Source organism: Dermacentor albipictus, chromosome 3, assembly GCF_038994185.2.
Source record: "Dermacentor albipictus isolate Rhodes 1998 colony chromosome 3, USDA_Dalb.pri_finalv2, whole genome shotgun sequence".
Taxonomy (NCBI): Eukaryota; Metazoa; Arthropoda; class Arachnida; order Ixodida; family Ixodidae; genus Dermacentor; species Dermacentor albipictus.
Window position 1 is genome coordinate 158,845,791 of NC_091823.1, and position 27,687 is coordinate 158,873,477.

At 45.8% G+C, this 27,687-nt stretch overlaps 2 protein-coding genes across 2 annotated transcripts in view; one reads left to right on the top strand and one right to left on the bottom strand.

The window, feature by feature from the left end:
- The window catches only part of LOC135908681 (transmembrane protein 18-like), a 26,753-nt gene extending 17,471 nt beyond the window's left edge, over nucleotides 1-9,282 (bottom strand). The window contains exons 1-2 of the mRNA XM_065440533.2: nucleotides 9,035-9,282; nucleotides 734-851 (exon numbers count right to left, since the gene is read on the bottom strand). Of these exons, the coding sequence (XP_065296605.1) occupies nucleotides 734-851; nucleotides 9,035-9,130 (214 nt within the window). The 5' untranslated portion in view covers nucleotides 9,131-9,282. The remainder of the gene's footprint in view (nucleotides 1-733; nucleotides 852-9,034) is intronic.
- A 168-nt stretch (nucleotides 9,283-9,450) lies between these two features.
- The window catches only part of LOC135908680 (serine/threonine-protein kinase RIO3), a 33,744-nt gene continuing 15,507 nt past the window's right edge, over nucleotides 9,451-27,687 (top strand). Inside the window, exons 1-6 of the mRNA XM_065440531.1 lie at nucleotides 9,451-9,601; nucleotides 9,755-10,028; nucleotides 16,757-16,941; nucleotides 19,303-19,543; nucleotides 21,558-21,711; nucleotides 22,739-22,866. Of these exons, the coding sequence (XP_065296603.1) occupies nucleotides 9,847-10,028; nucleotides 16,757-16,941; nucleotides 19,303-19,543; nucleotides 21,558-21,711; nucleotides 22,739-22,866 (890 nt within the window). The 5' untranslated portion in view covers nucleotides 9,451-9,601; nucleotides 9,755-9,846. The remainder of the gene's footprint in view (nucleotides 9,602-9,754; nucleotides 10,029-16,756; nucleotides 16,942-19,302; nucleotides 19,544-21,557; nucleotides 21,712-22,738; nucleotides 22,867-27,687) is intronic.

A 27,687-nucleotide genomic window follows, 5' to 3' on the forward strand; every position in this document is an offset into this window, starting at 1 on the left:
TGCTGCAATGATACAAATCTATCCACACACTTGACTTGCCTTTAGGAGTGATAAACTATCATACACCTGCAATGCATCGAGTTTCTCAGAAATGGCCACATGATGTGGTCATGTTCCCTGTAACAGTGCACAATTTGTGGCACCATTTGTATATGCGGTTGTGCAAGAAGTGTCTCACACTCACGAGTGCATATAACAGGAAAATCAGGCATTCACCCATTCGTAGCAATTGCTACAAAGGAAACCCATATGGGTTCCCTGAAAGAAAAGCCTCGCAGTTGAAGAAAAATTCATCCTGGTCCGGGATGAATTCTTCAGTTCTTCAACTGCGAGGCTTTTCTTTCAAGGAACCCGTATGGGTTTCCTTTGTAACAATTGCTACGAAAGGGTGGATGTCCGATTTCCCCTTTATTAATTACTTCTCTCCACCTTACAGGTTTCCGCATAACTATTACGTTAAACTGATGAGAGCAATTACACACTTTTCATGCGCAGCAAGCTTGCCATTAAATCGGCAAAGAAAGCCAACTCAGACTTTCATTAGGTAAACGATAGGATGACATAATGGGCATGAGTGATGCAGCAGTATCATGAGGTGGCCAGCCCAGCCCTCGCAAGTGAAACAGCTGGAGCTCTAGATTCCGCAGCGAGGATGCTAAGCGTAGCTGGCAAGCACTGATAACGCAGAAAGCCACTCACAATGCGTGCAAGAGACAAGAGTGAGTCCACTCACGTGCTGTCACAAACAAGCCTGCCTGCACGTTGCCCCTGTCTCGAGTAAGCAGAGTCAGGCTGAGCGTCACAATGTGGAAGGTTATGAGGCCCATCAGCCATGGTTCTGTCCAGTCCACCTGCAGAGAGAGCCAAAGTATTCGCGGACACTACTTAAAACGCAAGTGCGCCTCCTTGTTCTAAAAACGTAAGCCATACTTTGCTCACCAGAGACACTCAAACATGTGCCACTTCATTTTTATCATCATAACCTCGTGGCAAAGACCAACAGCAAAAAGTACAGCTGCACAATTTAATCGGGACTGCTTGACTGAAACAAGTGCAGCAGTAAGACAATGTAGGCTCCCGTGCCCAACCAGCACGGGTGTGGGCCCTGAGCTCTCAAGTCCGTGATGATGACACCGTAAGTGGCGAGCATGGACCTCTTCTGATCCCTTCGCACATGGAATTTTCACTGCCCCCACAAAGTGACTGCAGAAACTGCTTGCAAGAGACCTGCACCTCAACAGTTCTACAACTGCATGCCTCGCAAGGTTTAATGTTGACTGCCCTTGGCCCATTCTTGCACAGGTGTCTTGCATGTGACATCACGGACAGTAACTGGAGCACAATTCGTAGCTTCCACAGCACTGTCAGAGAAAAGCAGATCAGAGCATGGCCCAGCTTTTCACAGTGCTAGCCATCCTCCAACCTGGCAGCCAGGACAACACCTGTGCCAAGCCATGGCAAGTGCCATCAGTTCCCACAAATAATTAGGGCAGCAGGCCAATGTGCAATGAAAGAGACAACTGAAATATTGCCCAGGGCTTCCCAGACTGCAGTTGAACTGCACAAATGAACAAACACCTTGCACCACCACATGTAATAAGCAAGGAGCAGGTAGCACTGTCCGGGCGAGCATCAATTTTCTCAGTTTCATCCACGATACTTAATCTGCAGAGCTCTACATTTCACAACATCACAGAGATAGCGGTGAAACCTTGTCTACCACTGCTGACATGTCGCCGAATAGTACTGGCAGGTGTGCCAGATTTCTAGTCACCCTGGGGTTCTTGTCAGCAATGAAAGCTGATGAGACCATGATTTATTATGAGTGCCATTCCACGCCAACTGTCCCAACCTCGGCACTCAGCCGTTGGCAAACTTTTAAAGAAAATGTGGCACCTTCTGGAATAACAAGAAACGTGTTTTCACAAAATTTATTTCACTGAATAAATTCCCTGCCAGCGCAAGCACCATATGAACTCTATCGTAAGGCACGACACTATGCATGATAAAATGCATTGCTGAAAAACCTGGTCCTTACACCAAACAGCTTTCATCAATCGTTGGCCGTTTCTGTGTTGTTTTTTTATGCACTCTCAAACATGTGAAAAATAGTCCCTTCCTGGTGTTTTTTTTACAAGCATGGCTTGCATTGAAATCTTGCACTTTATATCAACCAGGTAACTGTCCAAGGCTCCTTGCATTGTGAGAAAAAGAAAGGTCTTCAAATGGATATATCCCGTGGAAATACAAATAGGTACTGACTTCGTAAAAAAAGCTATTTTACCGTATGTCTAGCCAGTGATAAATTTCTGAGGTGCTCCTAGCAGAAATATACGGCATGACCCATGTGATAATACACATGTATTACCTCTCAACTACGAAGGCTCTGCAAATTATTGTTAAGTGAGAAAAACATTCCTTAACTAGCATCCCAGCTTTTTTAAAGTCTGCTTTGTGTTTCACCTTCATCGCAAAGCATCCATGTAGAAAATATGAGTTGCGTGGATGTGAGCATTCATGTATCAACGAAGTTGTGTTATAGTGGTTCCAATCTGCACTTGGGAAGCTACAAGTAGCCTTAAATAAGACATAAATAAGAATGCTTATTGGAATGTGTTCAACCATGTGTCGCTATCTGCTGACAGGCCACGTGGAGTCTTCAGACTTGACATCCGGAAACAACATGGATACCAATCTGTTCACTGCTCGATTTTCTGTACTACAAAGTTAGGACAGGGAAGAGCACAATAATTAACAAGAATGCCCATTGCCTTAATGTGTCTAATTTGCTAGTTATAAGCCACCACAATCTGGTTTTAACATTACTGCTGTACCAACATTAGCATTCCATGACTTTTCATTGTTATGTTACGCTTGTGTGAACAAATTACGTGAAGTTAGGCCATATTGCAGCATTTTTTAGATGCGTAAGCTGCAGCATCAAGTAGATGCAATGTGTGTTACAAAGGCCCAACTGCTGCAATGTTCTGGGGTGCTGTTGACTGAAAATAATTTTGGAGCTACAGCACCAACACATCGTCCTTTACTAGAATAAAAAAATAATAATGTGTGGGTAGCTCTTGTGTCCTTCAGCAGGGCTGCAGAGAATGAAAGGAACTAATCTTATCTCAGTAAGTCATCAAAAGAAGCAGAGGGTCCAAAATGGCTCTATACACTGATCAACAGCCATCTAAGCAGCGTATGAAAAGTGTAACCTGTCACGCAGAAGTCAAGGTGCATGTGTACACCTTTGCTTCACTTGAAGGGAAGGAAATTGTACAACACATTTCACACACATCACATATTGATGGGTTATGCAGACTATGTTCGAATGCAAAAGAGGAGAGTGGCTTGGACAACGAAGAGCCTAACACTCTTGACACATGTCAACAGACGATTCAACTTGCATGAGCTGGCTTCATGCAAGTAAGGTTCAAAATAAGCTAAGCAAAACAAAAAGCAAATAGAGAAAAATATGAAGTTAACCTAGACTTATTAAGGTTACACCACTAGAATTGCAAATAGGGTGGTTTCTTAAGCAGAGGCTTGGTAAACCAGTAAACTCGCACAAACGAAAAACAGGCAGTGACTCGGCCAATTGAAATTCCTGCACCAGGAACGTGCAAAATAGTATTTATCAGTGCCTATTCACTAGAAGTGTTTAGCGATGAACGGTACCCACTTCTGTAGCAGAAGAGCTATGGCATTCTTAGAACCACAGAAAGCTGAGCTAGTTGGTAAGGATTCATAATGCAAAAAAGAGGCGAGGCGTGCAGACAGGCCACAAGAGTAGAGAAGTGGACAACATGAACGCCGACTATCAACTGAAGGGAGCACTGAGGCGAAAAAGGAAAGAAAACACGAAACTCATCTGCGCAAGCTCAGGAATGGTATCACCACGTGTCAGTCGAGTACATGTGCTGGTCTGTGTGAGATATAACTGTTAAGGCACTTAATCTCTTCCTTACAAAAAGTAATTGAAGGCTGACTCACGCATGCACTGTCCTCGATTCCTCAAGAGCACCACAAATAATTGATCACACCACCTTCCGAGCGACCAATTTTCAAAACAAGCGCCAAGTGCAGTGCGGCTTCAGACGTGAAAAGGGGAGACTATTCACGTAGCTGAAACCTAATGTGACAGTCTCGTGGCACCACACACACCTCTGACACGTACGCCGTGACCGTTTTGCCAAAAGCTTAGTCCATCAAGCAAAAGAGGAGAGCAGATTCCCCTGCATTTCCAAGAGAAGCGCAAAACTGGAATGGCCAAGTCGGCCGTTTTCTGCAATGCAATCCTTGCATGGCCTTCATTCAACCACTGCACCGGGCTGACTGGCGAACTCACAAATTGTTTGCAACACCAAATGACCCCCACAATTTCACTTTCGGTGATGTCACTGATCTGCCTTTTTCACGCCTGAGGCCGCACTACACTTGGTGCGTGTTTTGAATGGGTCACACAAAAGGTGCTGTAATTAATTATTTGCGGCACTCTCAAGAAACTGAAGTTTCGTGCCATAATTATGCAGTTGACAGCTACCTAAAAATTAAAAAAAATAAATAAAAATAAAAGAGCAATGGGACAAAAATTGGTGTCAGTACTGGGTATGGTAGAGTAAATGGGTCACCTTGGTTTTACCCATCATAAATACTCTTGCGTATGTTAATACAAATTTCCGTACGATGCATAGGAATGGCCTTTAGCTTGAATTTCAGTAGTTCCTCCAATGTGGCACTTCTAATAGTTTTTTTTTTCTCGGAAACTATTGGCAGGACGGTCATTTTGAATGGAAATTAGTTTCCGCATGTTACTGTCTCCAAACAGAACTCAAAGAATTTCGATTTGTACAAGCATCATCAAATCATCAGCCTGGTTACGCCCACTGCAGGGCAAAGGCCTCTCCCATACTTCTCCAACAACCCCGGTCATGTACTAATTGTGGCCATGCCGTGCCTGCAGACTTCTTAATCTCATCTGCCCACCTAACTTTCTGCCGCCCCCTGCTACGCTTCCCTTCCCTTGGAATCCAGTCCATAACACTTAATGACCATCGGTTATCTTCCCTCCTCATTACCTGTCCGGCCCATGCCCATTTCTTTTTCTTGATTTCAACTAAGATGTCATTAACTCGTGTTTGTTCCCTCACCCAATCTGCTCTTTTCTTATCCCTTAACGTTACACCCATCATTCTTCTTTCCATAGCTCGTTGCGTCGTCCTCAATTTGAGTAGAACCCTTTTCGTAAGCCTCCAGGTTTCTGACCCGTAGGTGAGTACTGGTAAGACACAGCTATTATATACTTTTCTCTTGAGGGATAACGGCAACCTGCTGTTCATGATCTGAGAATGCCTGCCAAACGCACCCCAGCCCATTCTTATTCTTCTGATTATTTCCGTCTCATGATCCGGATCCGCCGTCACTACCTGCCCTAAGTAGACGTATTCCCTTACGACTTCCAGTGCCTCGCTGCCTATTGTAAATTGCTGTTCTCTTCCGAGACTGTTAAGCATTACTTTAGTTACGTTACGTTAGTTAAAGAAAAACAATAAATGGCGGCAGATCCAACACACACGCATCAGTGAGGCTTTATGCATAAAGAGTGCAGAAACCTGCATTATTGCCATGCCAGTGCACGGTAGTGCACTGCATTGAATTGTTGTGCCGGGGGATCGAAGTTCGATCCCACCATCTTTTTTTTTTTTTTTTTAATGTGTGAGCTATTCGTCAAGACAGCAGCAGAACCCAACAGCCACGGTGAGGAAGGTCCGGGAGGGTTTGCAAAGAAAGCTTCGCTCCAAAGCACTGTTCGCACTTGTCGTGACCCACTGTGGTAGCTTAGTGGCTACGGCATTTTGCTGCTGAGCTCAAGGTCACGGGGTCAATCCCGGCTGTGGTGGCCGCATTTCGATGGCAATGAAATGCTGGAACCCTTGCGTGCTCGGGCTTAGCTTAGGTGCCTGTTAAAGAGCACCGGAAAGTCAAAATAGGCCTGTTTCATAACCAGATCGTGCTTCTGGCACATAAGACCCCAGAATTTATTCATTTCGTCAATGCTTGTTGTGCCCTTAGAGAAGAGCTTCAGGATTTCATTTTTTTTTTTTGCTAATAAGATATAAAAAATTTCTTACTATTTTACAATTAGATTGTTTGCAATACAATGTACTACAAGCTGTGTACAAGTTTCACTACAAGCTAGAGAGTAGTTTTATAGAAAAAGGTAATCAAAAATGTTTAAAAATGAAAAAAAAATTTACATAGCATTTCAAGGAAAATTCAGTTTTCCGTTTCCCTGTTTACCACAGGTGTTAAGAGAGCTCCAGTACTCCAGTAAAACGCACGCAATTTCTTGCTTTCATTCCTTCGTCCCAAAAGACGTCCTGGAGGCTTCCTTTATTTTTTGTCATTTGTTGTCTGAGAAGGAGCAGAAAGAACTCTGCCTTGTCACCCTATCCCTTACTGGGGCAGGTGACAGCGATCTTGCAGAATGCACACGGTTTGACGCAAAATGCACTTAGAACAGCATTTCATGCTGTGCTTTGATGAATGTCCACTTCACATGTGCTTTCAGCCATGCGAGGGCACAACAAAGAAATACACAGGTAAAATTGGCAAACATCAACAAAACAGGCAAGTGCATGCAATGCACTACATTGGCCAGCTCACTATGAAAATTTGCAGTGAAAATTGACGAACACATCATAAACTAAATATATTTCGAATACCAAGTTGCATTATTCAAAAAACAAATACACCGACCAAAACTAGCTAAGATGACCTGTAAACACAAACTGCATTTTTAAATGTCAGGGTGCACAGCCTTCGTGTCATTTCTAAATGGTTTAGAGTGGTCATCCACATTCACTATTGCACCATCTTGTTCCTCGGGTTATGTACCATTTTGGGTGTTATAGCCTAAAAATAAATTTTTTTGTCAGTTTACCCTACCTTTCCAGCACCTTAAAACAGAGGAACCTCCCAAAAGTAGACAATCTTGCCCATATTCCAGAGCATACAAAAAAAAAAGAAATAACTAGCAATCGATGAAAGCTTAGGTGTGAGGCTTCTGATCATTTTCCAGAGAAATAAAAGTATCTCTTAATGAAATACCTGTGTTTTTGGCAATGCATTTTACCACACATAGTTTCATGCTTTACAAAAAAGTTCAGATGGTGCTTGCATCGTTCAACAAATTTTTTACACTAAATATTTCGCGAGAAGAATTCCTGTGTTAATCTGAAAGGCCCCGAATTTCCTTACATAGCAGTTGGTCAAGCACCATACAAGGTTGGGACAGTTGGGATAGAGATAAAATTGACACTGACTGATGCATACAGCTTCCGCTCGTGCAGCTCAGGATCCTAATTGAAAGAGGCTTCCCAACACACCACCTAAATTTGACATACACCTGCACATGTCAGTGTTGTACTTTCAGGAGTGGCTTGGACCCCCCTTTTCCATGCCACTGCCTGGATACGAGCGAACATCAAGAACACCTATAACCATGGATGAATTATTTCCGGCACCACACATACTTGCATCTGAGTGGCTGAAAGCTGCCTTACTTCCAGTAATGTATCTCGCATCTTTTCTCCCTTGTCTGCTTTAAAGTGCAAGGGCTTCACGCCAACCTGCCCAACTTAAAACCTAGCTTTCAATTACATTATGGTTCAGACACCATTACCACAGTGTGCTGCTCTCAGCGAAATGCCATGCTTCAATAGGTCGACCAAATAAATGTTCACTAAATGTATGTTCACTTTAAACGGCGCCAAAAAACACACGGACAAGGAAACGCACAGGACCAGCGCTGGCCCTGTGCTCTTCCTTGTCCGTGTTTTTTTTTTTTTTTTGGCGCTGTTTAGGATGAATGATCCGCTCCAACTAGCTCGCGCCCAAACCCTTCTAAATGCATGTGATTGGCTGAGAGGAGGTGTCGCACCAAAGCATCACAAACGGACATAAAAAAAAAAACTGCGCGTATCAGAAAAATATGGCGCTCTAAACAACTGGCAACGGTGGGGCAAAAAATAAAAACCCGTCCCTTTTTATTACACGCGTGGCTGCAACAGTGTCCGTGTACTCGATCGGTGGCCTGCGCCTTGCTGTGCGGCCAAGAATCATGAATCAAGGCGGCGAAAACCATCGGCGCAGCACGTCGCGTCTCCTCGTTGTTCGAGCAACGCGCAACCGACGGCGACGAGAAAAAGCACGGTGCTTCGTGTATCGCGAGGGGCAAAGAAGTCCGCTGGTCAAACGCGCTTAGTTGAGCTGGCGCAAAACAGACGATAACGCACAAGCTGCCACGGCAGACATGGCTCGAACAAATGTGTCGTCTTACTTCTCTAATCATACGGCGCAGACACCTCGGCTAACTTTTTTTTGGCAACCGCCGCGTGCTGCCAGATAAGCTGGTGGACGCCGAAACAGCGCGGACGACACGACGCTGCGGGTTCAAACTGATAGCACCACAAAGCGCGCTGTCATCGCACAAGCAGCCCGGATGAAGCCAACACAGAAGCAAAGCAAGCACGTCGGCCTACAATGCAGCCAAACAGCTGCAAACGGCACACTGCTTCTCCGAAAACGGCACGCCACAACGCAAAACGAAACACGCAGGCAAGCAAGCTCGCCTTGCAGTGAAGTTTCCCTCTAGGGGTGGTGTATGCCGCCTTCGAAGGCCGCCCGCAGGGAACGGCCTTCCAGCGGTGCGGGAAGCGTCTAAATGCAGACGCATACTGCCCCGGTCATTAGGAAGACGTGGTATCGCTTTCCGTCGCGGTGGATCATTTCCTTGTGCAGCTGTTTTTCTCTTCACGGTAGGATGAGCGCCGAAGCGCCGTGTCGAGGGGATTAAACGCCCCACAATTTCGCGCAGATCGCGTAGGGTAATGCGGCAGATAAAACAATGAAAGCGCGAGGATGTAGGGCGACGAAAATCAGTACCAGCATCGCAGTAAATAACAAGCAGTACTGCCGGGATCGGAAGACCGCAGAGGCGCTAACGCGAAAGTACGCGACACATGGCACTCACTTGGAAAAGGACACTGCCGATGTTCAGGGTGTCGCCGGGAGAGACCATCGTGTCTGTGAACCGCTCTAACCGGCTATGGTCTCTAACCTGGGCCATACAGGTGTCACGCGGAAAATGGGTTATCACATGTCACACACACCTTGCAGCCGTCTAGCCCTCCTAGCACTACAACAGCCGCAAGCAAATGAACTGAGCAGCCTGAGCAAAACAGCCAGCGCTGCCGAACTTTCACTATGCTTTCACTCTGCATTATTTTGAGTAGACGCGGCCGTCGCTGCTGCAAGAGCGCTAACGACGAGCTAAAAACAAAACTTTAATTTATAACTTTTACATAAACATTTATTGTTGTAACTAAAGTATATTCAATACCCTTATATGCCTAAAATAATGCATTGTATTATTAAAATATACGAAGGTTGTTTTTATACGACACTAGAGGGCTTATAGAAGTGAGCCTCCTTCCTCGAGGAGGCTTGCCGTGAAGTTAAGCGTTAAAGTGACCAAAAATAATTAAATTCATACAGTAAACGAAACTGATCATCAATACCAACTACAGGTTTATAGCGAGTAAGTCCTCTTCCCTCTAACTGCATTTCCTTGGACGGCCTGAGTGGCAGCAAAATAGACTGGGCAATGCGAAAATGTTGGCCTTCGGTTGCGCAGTTGCATGTCATCATCAGCCTTGCCATTTCGGTACAGAGAAATTCTGTTTCGTTTCAGACAGAAAAAATATATCGTCATTCGAAGGTATCACTCTGAAAGACGGTGAGCCAAATCGCGGCGACAGGGGAGATATCGGCGACACCGCGACAATGGAAAGCGCAGAGGTACTTGTCCCTGTGCCTCCGACGGGACCATTGGACGCAACTAAACGCAGCTGTCCGTGGGGCAACGCGTCCGCGGCGCCACAACAGGACGTGTCTTTCGAGGACGTGATGAGCGAACAGCTCGCCCGTGCCTTGGAGAAAGAGGAGCTGGTGGCCGCAGCGCCGGGGTAGGTGGATCCGACTTTCGGAATCGCGCATTGGCGCCCGACCCCGTGGGCTGCTTCTCACCGGTGGCAGTGTGATAGACTGCTGCACGTTTCACTTAAGATGTCAGCTGTCATGTTTTGCATTTTTAACAGATGGGCAGTAAGTTAGGGATTTTTAGAACTTGATATTCATTGCGTCTTGGTTTTGAACGCCTGTCGATGAGAACTGAACTAACGTGAGTATGTAGTCTGCACCCCCCCGCCCTCGTTGTCAGCAGTAGCGATGAAAAAGGAAATATGTCTGTGCCATATTTAAGTGTTTCTGAGGATAGCAGATCACACCCAAATTAATGCATAAAATATGGGCTAGTGTATTCAACTAAGGGTGTTGAGCTAATGACAGACACGTCATGCCTACACCATACTAAAATATTCTGGTATGCTCTAGTCTTGATGTACAGGTGTGTCCACTCTTAGAGGGAACACGTGAGCACGTGGCTCATGCTCTGCACAGTGCCATGTACAAGAAGCAGCGAAAACCAAGCGCATGGGCAAAATGGCGCAGGGGTGATGCATGTCACACGGCATCTGCCGTCAAAGCATTCGTCGGTTTGCTCGCATGCGACCACGCTGCATTGCAGTCACAAATCGAGAGGCCACCACTTAACAGAGAAACATTTAATTCCATGCAATGCAACCCTGAAGACGTAGGAAGCACATACTACACTCACTTCTACTGCAGTTGCGTAGAATGCAAGCAAGCAGCAGGATAACTATTTTGTTTTGGAGACAGTATTTTTGTACATGCGGAATAACATCGCTATGCTGCATCTTGCACCGTAATACAACGGAACCGTCAACAACTGCAAATTTTTCTGCCTCTGGTTTATACATGCTAGTGTCACTACCTCACTGGCGTTTGGGAAGAAAAGAGCGATACCTTCGAATTATTTAGGTTATGTATATAAGTTCACATTTGTGATTCACCAGTGGTAGCGTTAAATGGTGTTTCATATCTTCCTGCAACTTGACAGACTGAATGCGATGTACCAGACACCACTGAAACATGCTGTGCACAACATCACCGAAAACATACTGTTGGGTGACTCATGCTCACTTCGTTGAGTCATATGCTATGCTCTATCTATGAAATGAAAGTGTTTCAATCTGTCATGCAGTAACATATGATACTTAATGATCCGACCGGAAAAAATAGGGTTTAATGTTGCCAAAAATGTTCTGAAATATTGATCATTACCATGCACTTACATGGCTAGCAACTCAAGCACAACTTTTCTCCTTTAAATCACAATCATCGCAAGCATGGCTCAGGACGTGCGATCACCCAGCAAAATGGTCATACGTCATGCACAGGCGAAGAAAAGGGGCAGATTGGCAGTAGACGACGTGCGGCACGTGCCGCCCCTGCGCCATTTCGTGTATGCGCTTGGTCATCCCCACTTCCCGTACATGGCGCCATGCGGAGCATGAGCCATGCACTCACATGTTCCCTCTAACAGTGGTCACACCTGTACATATTGACCCACTGCACAGTATTCTCACCTCTGCATCCCATCTGTTGAATACTTAGATTGTCTTCTTGATGAGGAAGCCTTTTTATTCCAACAGTAAGTAATACTCAGTGTGGTTAAGGTGGTCTGTTATACGCCTAGTGCACCGCCTATAGAGGCGCCACTGATAGCCACCTAGCGGGTGCTTTGAACAGTATGCTCGGGAGCAGTAGCAGACGACAACCCTTTGCAGCAAGGATGGCTGAAGTTCGCGACTGTGATTTCTCCTTTGTTCTGGTGCCAGACTGCTTCTTCTGCGGTGACAGCTGCAGGGAAAATGCTGACCTCTGTGCGAGTGGGCATGAACACGATGTTACCAGTTGTTTGGGACAACATGGTCCACATACGTGCCAGGTGCGTCTTGCAGACAAACGCCATGAACTCCATTTACATGAAATGGAGCTCATGTTAACTAGCCAATAAATTTTGTTGAGTAATGCGATGCTCGATCGTTTTTTTTTTCTCTTTTTATTCTACCCTTGCCGTAATGCTGCATCTGTACCTCAATAATAAGCACCCGTCATTAGCGCAGGCTTATATAAAACAAATCCACACAGTGCGATGTCTGCATATGTCATTGCGATTTTTCTGCCGATGAATACATGTGACATTGCCGAATAAGTGCTGTCAAAGTCTCCCCAAGAAGAGTAATTGTGAATTAATTGATGGAAACGCGTACGCTAGTCAACGAAGTCACCAAATGCACGGGTAAATAAAAGCTCGTGTTAGCGCTGTACCGTCGATGCAATTCTGCTGCATACGCCGATGAACTGCTGCTGATCCCGCTGCAGTTATTGCAATTTTAAATTCCCTAAGGGAGCTGCTTGGAAGTCTGACTACCTTTTCAGTACTTTTCTTTTAATGCAACTAGAGAGAGGTGCCACATGATAAGATTCAAAGGCTGAGCTGCGGCAGTCAAAGTAGATGAGTGCTGGCGGCAGGGCAGGCTTTAGTCCTCTGCGGCGTAAGCATAATAAGAAAGAATTCAGTTGAGTACAAAATTCACATGCAAGAACGGACTACGTTGTGAAACAAACAAATCACTCGGCGTGTTAAGTCTGTTCAGACAACATCGAGAGGTGATGACGTCCCAAACGTGATGTGAACTTTTTAGCGAGTAATGGAACAAAAATATCATATGCAGCAACTATTAGCAATTCTCGCCCTGAACTACCTATTTTCTAAACACATTTTCCAAAAAACCACAATATCTTAGATGCCCTCGGGCAAAAAGAATAAAAGCTGTTAAAAAAGCACTTGCTTGGTATCATTCGGATAAGACACAGCGTGATTTATACCCTTTACAAACCAGGCAGGGTGAAAACATCGCAGCTTAAAAGAATCAACTAGAGTTATGCATGAAGCGACTAGCAGCAGTTAAAGATGTGTGAAGCCACGCATAAAATACATGTAAAAACATGAAGTGCGCGACAGCTGGTGCGGGGATTTACCGGGCCATACAAAACCAACAATTTCAGTTCTTGCAAACTTCAGTCGCTTTAACATACAACACAATGCGCTCATGCAGTCGTGTTGTCTAGCTAGCGCAACGCGGTAACGAAGCAGAAAACAATAAAAGTGGCAAACAGCATTCTGAACTTTAGCGAAATGCCTTTAAACCACATGCTGCACTGCAGACGAACTTCGTCGCTTACGCGTCTAACTATGATCGAGTGGAAAAAAAAAACAACGACGAGACAAAGAAAAGGATCAGAACAAGAAATTTCCCGCCGAAGCGACGATCCATTGCTACTGTTGCTCTTGCTGATGAGGCTTTGCGGGGAATGATCAGAACCATATCGCCGGTTTTGCCGATATTTGAGCCCGCCACCCTGCAACAATTCTTCTTCGACATTCCTTGAAGCTTTGGCCACCCCGCACATGCAAAGGGTGTTGCCTATTTTGCTCTGAAAGTGTGAATAAGACAGAGAAGCACTATCGACGACTCGACAAACTACGGCGCACAGCTGGCTCCTCTCCCGTGTGTTCTGCGCAAGGCTGCCACCAGTGGTGCGTCCATTGGCGTGCACTAGGTGTACATGTGAAGCCTCTTGTGTCTGAGATGCGTAAACACAAAATTTTTCTTGTGATAGCAATAGGTGGTGTTTAAAACCCGACATCTATGACATGTTTCTGGCTCTCAAAATCGCTTCCTTGGCATTCAACCAGCAGGAGCACTGCCTTTAAGATCCACACTTTAAATCCATAGGGTGCCACCCTATGGGATGTGGATTTGGACACAACCTATACAAACCTAGTTTTTGCTCTGGTTTGTGTCAAACTGTCTGAAGCTGCTTGTATGACATACGCGTAATCATGGGAAAAAATGCCGGAAAAAGAGGCAAAGGAAGCATCATTATTTTAATGACAACTATCATTTGGCAAGTGCATGATAGATGGCGCCACAGTACTAAAGTGCAGTAATATATATGAGGTGGTGCGTAGAATCTGGAATGGAGTAATGGTGCCAGTGCTAATGTTCACAAATACCATTCTGTGCTTAAAATTGGATATCTTGTCTGGGTTGGAAGTTAAGCAAATATTGGTAGGCCAGTTGGCTTTGGGAGCCCATGGTAAAACCACAAATGAAGCAGTGCAATGCGACAAGGGTTGAACCTCTTTTGAAGTAAGAGAAGCAAAGAGTAAAATTAAGAAACACTCGGGAACATGGATCAAAATAAATGGACAGCTGAAGTGCACAAGTATCTGTACATGAAAACCGTGCACACAAAATGGAGGAAAAGGGCGAGAAGGTTGGTAATCAAGTACAGGGTAATTGAAAGTGTCAATAGGCAACCAGGAGTCATCAGAAAAAAAGTAAGAGAACCACAGACAGCGAATTGGATGCAAAGAATGGCAGAATGGAAACAAGAAAGTTTCCATTCCTTGCCAGTTATCTCTATAATAACGTAAGGGCACTGCCTTGGTATTTGAGGCTCGAGCTGGTTACCTAAGGATAAAAAGATACCGGAGCAAATAGACGCAACAAGATGAGGCATGTATGTGCTCCAGCCAAAATCCAGACCACTCAGCACATCCTAATAGAATGCGAAAGGATTCACCCAGTGCGACCCATAGGTAACGTACACCTCCCAAAAGCGCTTGGATTTAAAGTCCTCCTTTAATGCTAGCACTCCCAGGGTTCTGCTAGGAAACATAAATACCCAAGAAAGTGTATGGGGAAACGGCGCCGCGGTAGCTCAATTGGTAGAGCATCGGACGCGAAATGCGAAGGTTGTAGGATCATTCCCCTCCTGCGGCAAGTTGTTTTTTCATCCACTTTCATTTCCATTAATTTATTGTTTCTTTACTTCATTTATTAAGCACAAGTAATTTCCCCTATGTTGTCCTTAGTGTCAGTGTTTGTTGGCTTCTTACGATATGACTAATAAAAATCGGGCCCCTCGGTTAACTCCCTTTCTTCTTGTCTAGAAAACTGGGCTATCTGAAGATGTGTTAGCTGTGAAGCGGTGTTAAAGTCTGAAGGCTTCTTGTACAATTTTACACCTTGTCTCGTGAACTATTGTCCTGGCCGCTTCTCGCTCGCTAAAGATGTTCCACTGCCAGGTGCTTCAGATTTTCGCGAATAGCGAGAATACAAATACTCTAAAAACCGGACTATAGGTCGGACCGAAATATAGGTCGGTCCCGCAGCTAACGAATTCTTAAAATGAAAAAAATATTTTTCAATGGCAAAAGTGCCGAAAGACACCCTTACCTTGAAACAAATGCGACTCATGCACAATAGTGACAGTATTTATTTAAATGCTGCTCGCATGTGCACCCGGCAAATTTTTAACAGCATCGCACGACCATCGACTCGCGTGCTTGTCAGCACCTTATTAACGGCGCTGAGCGGCAAAACAAATGAGATATGCCCATGTGTACATGTGCGTTTACTTTCGCTATTTCATCTGTGCCGTGATGATAAGGTGCTGACAAACGCGTGGGTCGATGGTCGCGCGATACTGTTAAAAATTGGCCGGGTGTACAGTACACAGAAGGGCATGAAGTGCGCAAGCGCTACTCTGAATCAGAGCAACGCCTTTGATCAGAGTCGTCCAAACTAGAGTCCGATGACGAGTGCTTCTCGCTGCCCAGTCCATAGGCGTGCGCCATCTCTACTGCTTTCAAACATATGCAATCAGCAGTCTCAGGCAGCGATCTTACACGCAGCTCTCGGACGAACTCCGCAACCTTGTCTTCCAGCTCTGCGGTTTGCCCATGGAATGACGTTTTCTGTTGGTTTGCTGCTTCTGCCTCCGCCAGTACCGAATGCTCTTTTCGGATACTCCAAATTCGTGCTGTGCCGCGAGGTTGCCGTGGGCTTCGGCGCACTCAATCACCTTTTTCTTGAAGGCGACGGTGAATTGCCGCCGGCTTCCGCTCATTTTGAAACAAAATGTGAAAAAGCAGCCTTTAACCAATATAACTTTGTGACAATGTAAACGCTAATTGGCGGTGCCACAATGTCGCCATGCCGCGCTACTGCTGATGGCAATGGCGAAGGCGGCTCTTTACTTCATCCGCCCATTGTTTCAAGACTTCTGTAGTTTTTCCGCCAATGTCCGGTATATAAGACGAGGGTTGACTTTTCACAATGGTTTTTTAAAAAAAAGTTCGACTTATGTTGTGGTTTTTACGGTATATACATATGCTGCAAATCTTGAGGACTTAGCTCCAACAGACGAGGGACGATGAGCGAAAGACAAACATCAGCACTACTCGCAACTAGCAAACATTTATTGCGAGAAAACAGTACATATATAGTCGTACAGAAACAACCGTTCATGTGCCAACAACACACCTTCTTAACATAAAAGGAAAAAAAGAAACTTATCAGGTGTTAAAAAAATTGATCTCATTGGTCAACAATGACACAGAGGCACAACGAACACATTTCTAATGATATGATAAGCCTCCATTGCTTCATGTGTGGCCCTCTGCTTATGCTGAAAAGAATACAGTGCAGGTGCATGCCTTGTCTGTGTGACGCCTAGTTTTCAAGATGAATGCATACTAACTTGCCTAGGTTTCTGTTCTTATGCTGTGAACCCTTGAGGCCCTCTGGTAGTACCTTGTGGCACCTCACTTTCGAATCCGTGTATAAGGAACTGGTCTTCATTGTTTCTCTCACTTTGTCTGCAATATTGAAGGCACGCCTGCCTTTCCTTGCAGCGACCACGCCACTGTGCCTTATGCTGGGGAAGCAATGGCCGTAGCAGCTGCTGCAGAGATCTTCACGCCGGCAGAAGACTGCACCGATGATCATGCTCTGGCACTGCTGCTGCAAGCTGAGTACGACCGTGAGCACGACACAGTGCTTGGTGTCGAGGAGAGAAAATTCAATGGCAAGAGCAAAGGTAGGCTGTTGTGCCAGAAGGCAGCACCAAGTTTCACCATCTTTTGCATAGGACCGCACGCGTCTCTGATTGACGGGTGGTGCTGCCATTGCTTATTATGCGTAGATATGTTTTGTGTCTATGTTTCTTTTCTGTCATTGTGTGACCCTTCAGTTGATAGTTGGCATTGCTGTTGTCCATTTTCCTCTGATTGCGTCCGTATCTTTATGCCTACCTTTTACAGCGGAGCTGTATGTAGTTATGGCACTATAGAATTTTCGTGTCCTCACACAAAAGCTATCATCGTCAGTGGCTCATATTTCTGTAAGCAAGCAAAAAATGCAATGGCTCATTGCACTGTAAGGCAGAGGCTACAAGCACTCAGCAAAGTGAAGCAAACAGTGCTTGCATTCTTTCTAATCACGCATACAACATACAGAACAGCATGTCGAAAACTGTCATCATCAATGGCTCATACCCCCATAAGGTTCGTGGCTACACACTTTGCACGAGTTAATCGTGGTGGCACTAGCCCTGTGGTCGTTGTCGGTGATTGCAATGTGAATGTGTCGGGGCCAAAAAGGGAATGGTTTATGCATTTCATGTTGCAGACATATCGCTTGCAATGCCACACTGACCTGTCCCACCCGACCACCCAGTGCCATACATGCATCGATTTGACATTATCAAAGAATGTGTTTGCAGTTGCAAGTATGCCGATCAGTGTATATCATAGCAACCACAAAGCCATTGTGACCATTGCTACTATATGACGATGAGTGATGCCAATAAAGTCTTATCACAAGTTTTCTTGCCATGACGTTTACAGCTTTGCAGGGTGGAATGGCCTTGAATTTTTTTCGACCATGGGTACCGACATGTTTGCTTAGGCAAAGCTTAAGGGCTCTCGCACTATATTTAATATGTTCAGTTAGGGGTGAGTGTAAACTCAAGGAAGCAGTTTGCATTCAACACATGCATTGTGACGAGACGCTGTTTGCTAGAAGTAGCTTAGGTTTGGGCGCTCCTATTACAAACCTGCCTAATGACGATTACGTACCATCTGTGGCACTTGGGGCCAAAAAACAGTAATTTCCTTTGGTGAAAGGAATGGTGACGCTGACACATTTGTCGTTGTAGTTACAACATGGCAGAACATGGTACCTACCGTTTTGAACCTTTCAAGTGAGCCGTGTTAGGGCTCCTTTATCTCACTTTGTCATTCTGGACAGTCCGAATTGTATTTTTGTCTGCATTTAAGAACTTTTTCAGTAGACTTCTGTTAATTAGACTCTTGCTATTTCGATTTTTCAGTTAATTCGATCTCAGCTGGAGGTTCCGGCCGGCACCCATGCATTTCTTTGGGCCCAAACCTTCATTATTTAGATCCTAAAATTTTCCTTCAACAGGCAGTTCAAACTTGACCAGTCAGCATGCACGTGCCTGACACCTATGGTGACCACAATAGCGACCAATTTAGTGGCCGCGTCTGTCTCGGCAGAGCTTATGGGACAGTGAATGCATTGAACACCTGATCTCTCATGGAAAAGGGCCATTTTCGGCTCGCCCTAGTAAGATGTTCAAGTAATAAGCGTAGCTCAGTATGTTAGATTACGACATTCACCCAATTATAATGTCTGCTTTTTTTAAAGAATATTGGGCCGGAAATTGCCTGCGCAGTGCAATTGGACACTATACCAAAACCGCCTTCGCAATGTTGGTATGCTTTACCGCATAACACAAGTATATTGCGGCGAAGCACGCTTCAAAAACCGCGAGGCGAAGCTGACTTTAAAAACTGGCTGCCATTTGTGCAACACATTAGATTCTTGCCCATTTTCCTTGAGAGAAACGTAGTTGTGCATTAGATTTCTCCTTTTTTAAACAGCTTTAATGTGATCTGCGCATTTTTTTTTTGACAGCCTGTCAAAATTGAGAAACTACTGCCAAATGAATCAGGGCAGCAATGTATTTTGGCATTCTTTTCTTTTTGCGTCTTGTTTAATTTGACCTGCTGAATAATTGAATCAATTTTGTCAGTCCCATCAGGGTTGAATTAACCAAAGTCGACTGTATTGTATATTTATTGAGGAATATACATTTATGCTTTGCATAAACACCATTAAAGATTTCATGTTTCTTTTTCTATTTTGTGAAGCTACATCTTTGTGGCTTTTTCGCATGCCCGCTAAAAAGTGACTCCTTTTCTGTGTTGCATTGTGGGCACTTCATGACTGAAATGGCCAATTCATTGAGGCCATATGCTTCGTGATGTTAGGCTCAGACTGCCCCTTAATTGAGGGACGCGTGTGAAGTCCGTAGCGATGGTGTCGGCCAGCTTTGGAGGCTGTGCTGCCACATATGACTGCACGCTTTGCGCAGTGATTGTGTCATTTGACAACTACCGACGGGCACGGGAGCCAGTGCTGTCAGACTCCGAGGACGAAGACGAGGATGGCCTGGACGGTGGCCTAGGCTCCGGTGGTGCCCGACACTGGGACTCGTTTGAGCGAGACCAAAAAACTGCGCAGGCTATTGGCCGTTCGGGTGTGGCCCGTCAGCCCGGCGGAGGCTTCACCACCAAGCACGACGCCACACTCTGTGGGCGCCGAAATGCCTGCCGGTGAGTGCCGTGAGTGACTGGTGTGACTGGGTTGAGTGAATGATGTTTGCTGGAATTTTTGCCTCGAAGGGCTTGATTAGCGTTGGCAAATGTTATTGGTGGAAGCTGCAAGTCTTCCACTTGCACATGGGCCTTTAGTGTGCAGACGTCCTCAAAATTTCCCTGCTTTGGCACAGTGTGGTTGAATTGTTTTTTACAGTGACACTTGTATTGTGCTGTTACACAATGGTCCACTGATGACACACAGTGTCGATGTGTTCAAGAAAACACAAAATAGGGTGACTTAGTGTAGATTTGTTGTGTAATACGGTGCAGAAACTGATTGCAATGAAAGAAAATGTGATTAAATCAGTGCTTGTCCCTGTAGCACCCTTTTGATCCTTGTCATTTTACAGCGTAAGCTGTTATTGGCTCATTCCAGTGGCCATTTCAGTTGGCGATGGTGTCCGCCACCACCGTCAGTGACTGTTGCCTGTAGCAGCTATTACTGGAAATGAAAAAAGAAATACTCAGTTCCCAACGGTATCAAACCCGGGTCCGCTGTGTGGGAGTCAGCTACTCTGCCACTGAGCCACGCCAGTGCTTGCTAGCATGCAGTATAAAAATGCCCTATAGATGCGTGCTAGAGTTCGGGGAGACACGCGATGTGACATGCACGCCGTTCAGCATCAATATGTCCACATTTGGCATTGCAGTTGCATAATACAGCAGGTAGAACACCATGTAGCAGATGCACAGGTTGTAGTACAAGGCAGCTAAAGAAGGTTTCAAGAAGCAAAAGAAGTTTAAGGAGATGTATACAAGAATGCTAGAAAAGATAAATATTGTGTACCTGAATAAGTCAAGCTGGCTAAGTGATTATGTTACCGCCGTGTTTCAAAGGGCATGCCACTGAATCATCATCATCACCATCATTATCACCGTGCCATGCCACTTGCCAAATCAAGCTTGTTAGGCGACTATGTCACTGCCGCGTTTCAAAGGAGATGTCAATAAATCATCATCATCATTAGCATCACATCGTGCCACTTGCCTTGTGATGTGAGATGCACGCCAGGTAGCGTCTATACGTGGGCCCTTTGCATTTCAGTGGCATATTATTACACCAGGTGGCATGCAATGTAGCAGTTGCATAGGTAGCGGTACAAGGTAGGTAGAGAAGCCTTAGGGAAGTAAAGGAAGATTGTGGAGATGTGTAAATTTTGATGTAATGAAAACCTGTATGGCATACCTGATTAATTCAAGCATGCTAGGCGACTGTTCGTCACCGTGCCGTTTCAAAGTGAATGCCATGAAATCATTAGCATTGTATCGTGCCATTTGTCGCAGGATGTGACATGCGCACTAAGTAGCATCTATGCGTACAAGCTTTGTATTGCAGTTCCGTTATATTCCACCAGGTGTCGCAACATGTAGCAGTTGCATTTAGCAGTTGCATGCTGCATGTAGGTGGACCTGGTTAACTCAAGCAGGCTAGGTTTCTATTTGTCATCACGTTGTTTCGTAGGGGAAGCCAACAAACCATCATCATCAACAGCAACGTACCGTGCCACGAGTCAAGGGATGTGACGTGTGTGCCACGTAGTCTGGTTACCTGTGTTTACTCTTCAGTATACATTATGGTGCCTCCTCACAAAATACGAACCTCTGCTAAACAAGTGAATCGTAGAACTACGCACACGGCTGCAACCAGACAACATCAAGCTCAGCAGACCGCTTTGTAGAGGTAGAACAAGCCGCAGCTTGCCGTCGATGCCGTGTGGACAGTTCAGGTTGTTCACGTGAAAACGACGTGAAGATCCTCTGGGGCATGCTGCTGGAAATGGAGCTCTTATAGAGATGTTTTAGCAGCTTATGCTTTGACTGTGCTGCATGGGCTACGCAAGCCTGTGACTTTTTTGGCACTGTGTTGTCTGATGAATATCCAGCATTTCTCTCCCATTAAGTGCGTTTTCTGTTTTCACCTTAGCTAAATGCACTTGTGATATAACATCCCACTTGTCCTCCTGTGCAGGGTGATGGAGCTGCCCCCCGGCATCTCGACAGGGGACGGTGGAGGTTTTGACATGCGGCTGTCAAACCACGTGTACAATTCCCTCAAGGTGCACTCTGCCCAGGAGGGGCGTCGTGCTGCCCGGTTACACGACAAGCGAGAGAAGGCCACCGCGGTGAGCACTGCTTGATTACGCTCTCATTATGCTTATGCCCAAAGGATTGCCTCTGAAGTCACCCTGTGGTATGAAAGGGAAATGGGCCAAAAGTGGTCACTCCGCACATCACTGCATGTTTGTTCTACAGCCAGGCTTGTTTCCCGGTTCAAGTAGCTGTAATAAATGTTCTAATGATAGCAGATGTCACATATATAAGGAACTCACCATGGTAGCTCAGTGGCTGCAGGATCCCACTGCTAAGCTCGAGGTCGCTAGTTTGTTTGCCAGCCATGGCGGCTGCATTTCCATGGGGGCAGAGTGTAAACACACTGGTGTACTTTTATTTACTTTAATATGCAGTCACACCTCGTTATAACATAATGGGTTATAGCAAAGTTGTTGGCAGTATGTCAAACTGCCTCCCTGCCCCCCCCCCCCTCTTTTTTTTACTATGTTGAATAGTGGTAACAACAACACGCAATACTCCTTGTAAATGCATAGGCATGGGCTTATTCCACTGAGACATCCGCTGAGACATTTATTATCTCAAGCACTTTGTGCACACAGAGACTTGCAGGTACTGCATGGCCAGTAAGGTATACATAGGCCTAGGAGTGTATAATTAATACTACACTTGTGGTGGCTAGCTGAAGATTGAAGCTGCAGCAGAAACACCCGATACCAAACCACGGCATTCTTACAGGTGAGATAACTTTCCCCGAGACCCACGGGTGCTTTGCATTTGTCTAGGTGGCCTTTCCTTCTTGGATTCGTATGTATGACCCAACTGTCAACGTGGAAGCGCCCACACATTAGGAGCTGATTGCCACCATGCTGTACACACTTAAACTTGTGTGCCGTGTGCTGTGCAGGAAACGAAAAGGGTACTCTGGTGTACTGACCACACCTTTTACTAAGCAGTGCCTCATTTGTTGTTGGCCTAGTGAGATCGTGTGCTAGCCTTTCCTTTGCCAAGTTGCAAGTTGCCCCTGCAGCTTCTATAGCAATTACTGTATCGAAGCCAGTGCGTGTATCCCTCGTGCAGGAGCAATCGCTGGATCCAAATACACGACTGCTTCTCTACAAGCTGGTCAACAGGGAGATCCTCGATCAGGTGAACGGCTGCATCAGCACGGGCAAGGAGTCCTGCGTCTTCCATGCTGCTGGCGGAAAGTAAGCGCTGCTGCCTTTTTTTATAGCTCTTCTATTCTTTTCCAACAATTAGGGGTGTGTAAATACCGAATAGTAGATGTTGAATCGAATATAGAATCGAATCAAGAAAAAAGAGAACTAATATAAAATTGAATGTCAGAAAAGTTTTCACAAGATATAATGCTTACAAATTTGGGGCAGGAAAACACAGAGATGCACATACTCGGAAGTCTCCCAGCATTGCATAACAGAAATGTAGCAAGCTATCAGTAACTTAGGTACCGTAATAACCCGCATATAGTATGAGGCTTTTTTCCTATTATTGGGGTCTCAAATTTTCGCCTCGTACTATATGCGGATCCGAACAAAAATTTCATTTAGAAATTTGGGCTAGAAGTCTTGGTTTCATTATTGCTGTGTGGCAATGGCTTGGCTTCCTTATTGCTGCGTTCCTACGGCTTGGTTTCCTTATTGCTGCTTGACTACAACATCATTTCTTTATTGTTGAGTGCGCACCTTGGCAGCACACATGCAAACCGCGCTTCACGGAGTGCATCTTTTTTATTCCGCATTGAAGGACCAAAATGTCCAGACCACGAAAACAGTACTCGGCTGCTTTCAAGAGAAAGGTTATTTTAGCCACACAGGACATCGGCAACAGTGTGGCCATGAGGCAGTTTGGCATCAACGAGGGAAGCATTCGCGGGTGGCGTCGACAAAAGGAAGCCTTTTTTTAGTGCAGTGGAACGGGAAGAAGCTTTCGCAGCCCGAAGAGCAGGACATACCCGGAAATCAAACTCGCCCTGACAAAGTTTGTACGCCAATAGCGAGCCGCGTATCTAGCTGTGAGCAGGGAGCTTATGCAGGCAAAAGAGCTTGCAAGAGAAAAATGGCGACTGAGCTCAGCCTTCAAAGCGAGCAAGCACTGGATTTATCGCTACATGTGCTGTGCTGTATTTTCCTTATGCCGCCGAACTTCGATTTCGTAAAAGCTGCCCAAATCGTATGAAGAGTGTGGGGAGCACACGCACCCATCTTCCCCCGCGCCGTCTCGTCGAGAGCCGGCATAGACAGGGGAGAGGCGCACTATGCCCTCTCCCGATTATCCCTCGCTCTCGTGACGCGCGCGCGCCCTTCCTCCCCGACTCGCGGACAGGTAGCTGACGAGCGAGGAGGACATTCCCCTCGCCCAGGTAAGAAGGTACAAAACAGCGCGACCGAGGGAGACCCTCTCTCTCTGAGGCCAGACCCCTCACCTGCCGGGCTGGAGTACCTGCCGCAAACCGTGAGTGACCATGTTGCCTGACTATCCCGGGCAACGAGGCCAGCCTATTTATTACTATTACAGAGAGGACGTCGCTCTGCCAGTGTTCTTTATTGCCGGTAGCAATAAACGTTCTTACAGTTGACGCCGCTGGTTGCCTCATTCGTTCGAACCCGACGTAGCCGCGATTCCCGCGCTACGGGTTGGGGAATAACACAAAGCGAGTGCGTGGGGCTAGATCCGGAGCTCGCCTTCAGCCCTAGCCGCACGCAGAGTGGAACCCCCACAAGAGCTGCTTGTGGCTTTCCAGCTCCACATTATTTCCCTGCGCAAGTCCAAGAACTTCCAGCTAGGGCAAATCGGCAATGCTGACCAAACACCGGTTTATCTGGACATGCCATTACCCCTCACCGTGTATGAAAAGGGCTCTAAACAGGTTAATGTCCACTCCACTGGCAACGACAAAACACGAGTTACCGTCATGTTGTCGTGCACGGCAGACGGACGCAAGCTCCCGCCCTATGTCTTATTCAAGCGCAAGACAGTGCCTAAAGGTAAGGAGCTGCCAAAAAATTTGGTTGTGAAACCCTGTGAGAAAGGCTGGATGACTGAGAGTCTTGGGCTCTACTGGATAAAGTCCGTCTCGTGTAGGTGGCCCGGTGCACTGTTGTCGCTCCCGCCCATCCTCATGCTGGACGCATTTCGTTGCCATTTGGCCAACTCAGTGAAGAGGCTGTTGCGCGAATCCGGCACTGAACTCGTCGTTATCCCAGGTGGGCTGACGTCTCAGCTACAGCCTTTAGATGTTTGCCTGAACAAGCCGTTCAAGGACACGGTCAAGCGGCGTTACGCAGATTGGATGCGCTCAGGTGAGCCTGCAGTGACGCCGACGGTGTGGCTGAAGCGGGCTTCACCAGCCACACTATGCAAGTGGGTGGACGCATGGGCCAGCATACCAGAGGACCTTGGGCATCGCGCATTCAAGAAGTGCGGCATCTTGAACGTGCTTGATGGCACCGAGGATGAGTACTTCTGGGAAGATATGTTTGACAAGGAACTATCCGAAGAGAGCACAGCTGAGGATGACAGTGATGGAAGTGTGAAGTGCAATTTAAATAAATGTTTTTCTCAAGTTTTCCTAACTCGTATTATACGCTGATAAAACTATTTTTTTTTCATTTCGCGTCCCAAAAATTTCACCTTTTCCTATATGCGGGTTCGTATTATACGTGGGGTTTTACGGTACATAGAAATCAAGATATACAGTTCAGTTTACTCTTATGAAAGTAAACACCAAATTAGTATGCCAGCACTGATTACAGCTGAGTTCTAGCATGTGAAGGTCTGAAAAATAATTTTTTATCAATAGAATTTCTGTTGAATTGAATCAAGTGCTTATCTTTTTTTCTGTGAAACTAATGAATTAGTGACATTCAATTGTACTGAATATCAATGAGGTTCTCAGTATGACAGTGAACCTGTATTTTGCAGCAGTGTTTTATTGAATTCATAGGGAATTTCTTTTTCGAGTTTTTCTCCAAAATACAAAAGGGCTGGCCCAACAAAGGCAGGTGGGTTATCGTAAGACCAATCTGCGCGACGGACTAACGGACGGCTTATCATGGGACTCGATCATCGCTCTACACGTAGCCTGCGCCAACAATAAAGAGCAGGTGCCGTCTGTGCCATTTCATTGTCGGGTTCGGAGTGATTTGCCACCTGTCAAAGAATCTGAAATGTGGGGGGTTCGCAGCAAGTTTACACAATGGCTGTTCCGTCAACTAGGCATGGAGCCTGCAAATAAATCGGTATCAATTTGGCACCAAACCGTAACTTATGTCGCTAATGCCCGATGAAGCAGCACCGATTGGGCCTAATGGCTGAGGCAGTGTCACTGTGTCAAACATTGGCTGCTGGCCACTGAGATCATGCGTGCAGGTTATATTGACAGCTGTTGAAGCGGTGTGAAGTTTGTCGCCGCGTCTTCATTACAACCTGCGTGCCTGTCGGTGGCTAATAGGCCCAATATTTTCACAGGCTTTTCAACTTTATGAAATACACGCTGCTATTGTTGCTGTTTCCTCTCTTTGCGTCACATTGTCATGTCGATTGGCCCTATCGACCCGGGTGGACCTTCTACCGCCAGAGCTACCCCTGGCTGATGCAATGCCTTTGTGCGAATTGCGGTGTCCAGGCACTGTGCGTGCGATCGCGCATCAGGCCGATGTTGGGGAGACCTTGCAGTGACAAAGTCTGCTACTGCGTCAGTCGGGGCTGCCCATCTGCAACATGCTCAGCTTTCCGTTTGCGCCGAAAAGGAAGGGAAATGCTCACTTGGGCTGCACCAAGCACAAGGGGCTCCGGGGCACACGCAACACGTGGCACTGCATGGGTCTCCACTCGAATATTTAAAAATTTGTATAGTAGATATTCGATTTGCAAATAGAATTATTCGAACATTCACTGTTCGATTCTATTCAATGATATTCGAATATCATTCGCACATCGCTATTGTGATACTTTATTATGGTGTAAAGAATTGCAAAGTAGCCTTGGAAGCAACAACCGGTAAGCCATAGTCTTCTGTCTCTTCTGTCCAGTAAAGTTATTGGTGGAGATATTCTTTCGTGTCCGTAAGCATTGTAACTAGTAGTTATTGCTCGAGTACCAGTTAAAAGAGGCTGTTTATCACTCACCCCTTTGCCATATCTGTCTGGGTAGTTTTGTTGTGGCTTCACATTGGACTGGAGAATTCATATGGTCTCCACGGCAACTTATGATTGCCACGAGAATTCTGTCATGCAAGCGTTGCCATTTTGCCTCATAATTGCAAGCAGAAGTTTTGAAACCACGACTGCCAAAAAGGAAAAGCACTAAGGACTTGCAGCCTAAAATGATGCGGTACGTATCACACACATGCAGTGCATCAAATCAAATATTTATTTTAGGGATGTGTGAATACTCGAATATATGATAACAAATTGAATTGAATATCTAACTATTCTATTTTTTGAATATTCGGTATTATTCTGTCAAAGAACCAGTGCAGTCACTGCCCAAATGCCTGCATTCTTTTCACAACATGCAGCCCCTGTAGGCACAGGGCTCGTTGGTCGGCAGGACTGAGTGAATTGATAGCATGATATACACACATTAAACGACAGCAAAAACTGTGTATTTAGGAAAGTGTGAAAGCATGTGTGATGATTTGGCCACTTGAGAGCCAGAAGGCACAGAAGATCGTTTTGGAGTTTGATGCGTTCTGATCACGCATAAGTTTAAGCACACAGACGAACTTGGTACGCATGCCTCTTGTGTATTGTCACCCACAAGCCCAAACGTGGCTTCAGTAGCCATCAATCTAATCCATACAGGCCATTAGGCCTAATCGGTAGTGCTTCATCAAGTGTCGGTTATAGGGGTATTACTCAAGTTCGCACGTGCACACCTGTCCCTTCTCTGGATCGTACTGCGCCGGCGGAGCGGCAGTCGCTCGCTAGCACTTTCGCAGCAGCCCTAACAGTTAGAGCTGTGACCCCTAACCCACGGTTTGCAATGAGTTGCAACCACAGCAGGTT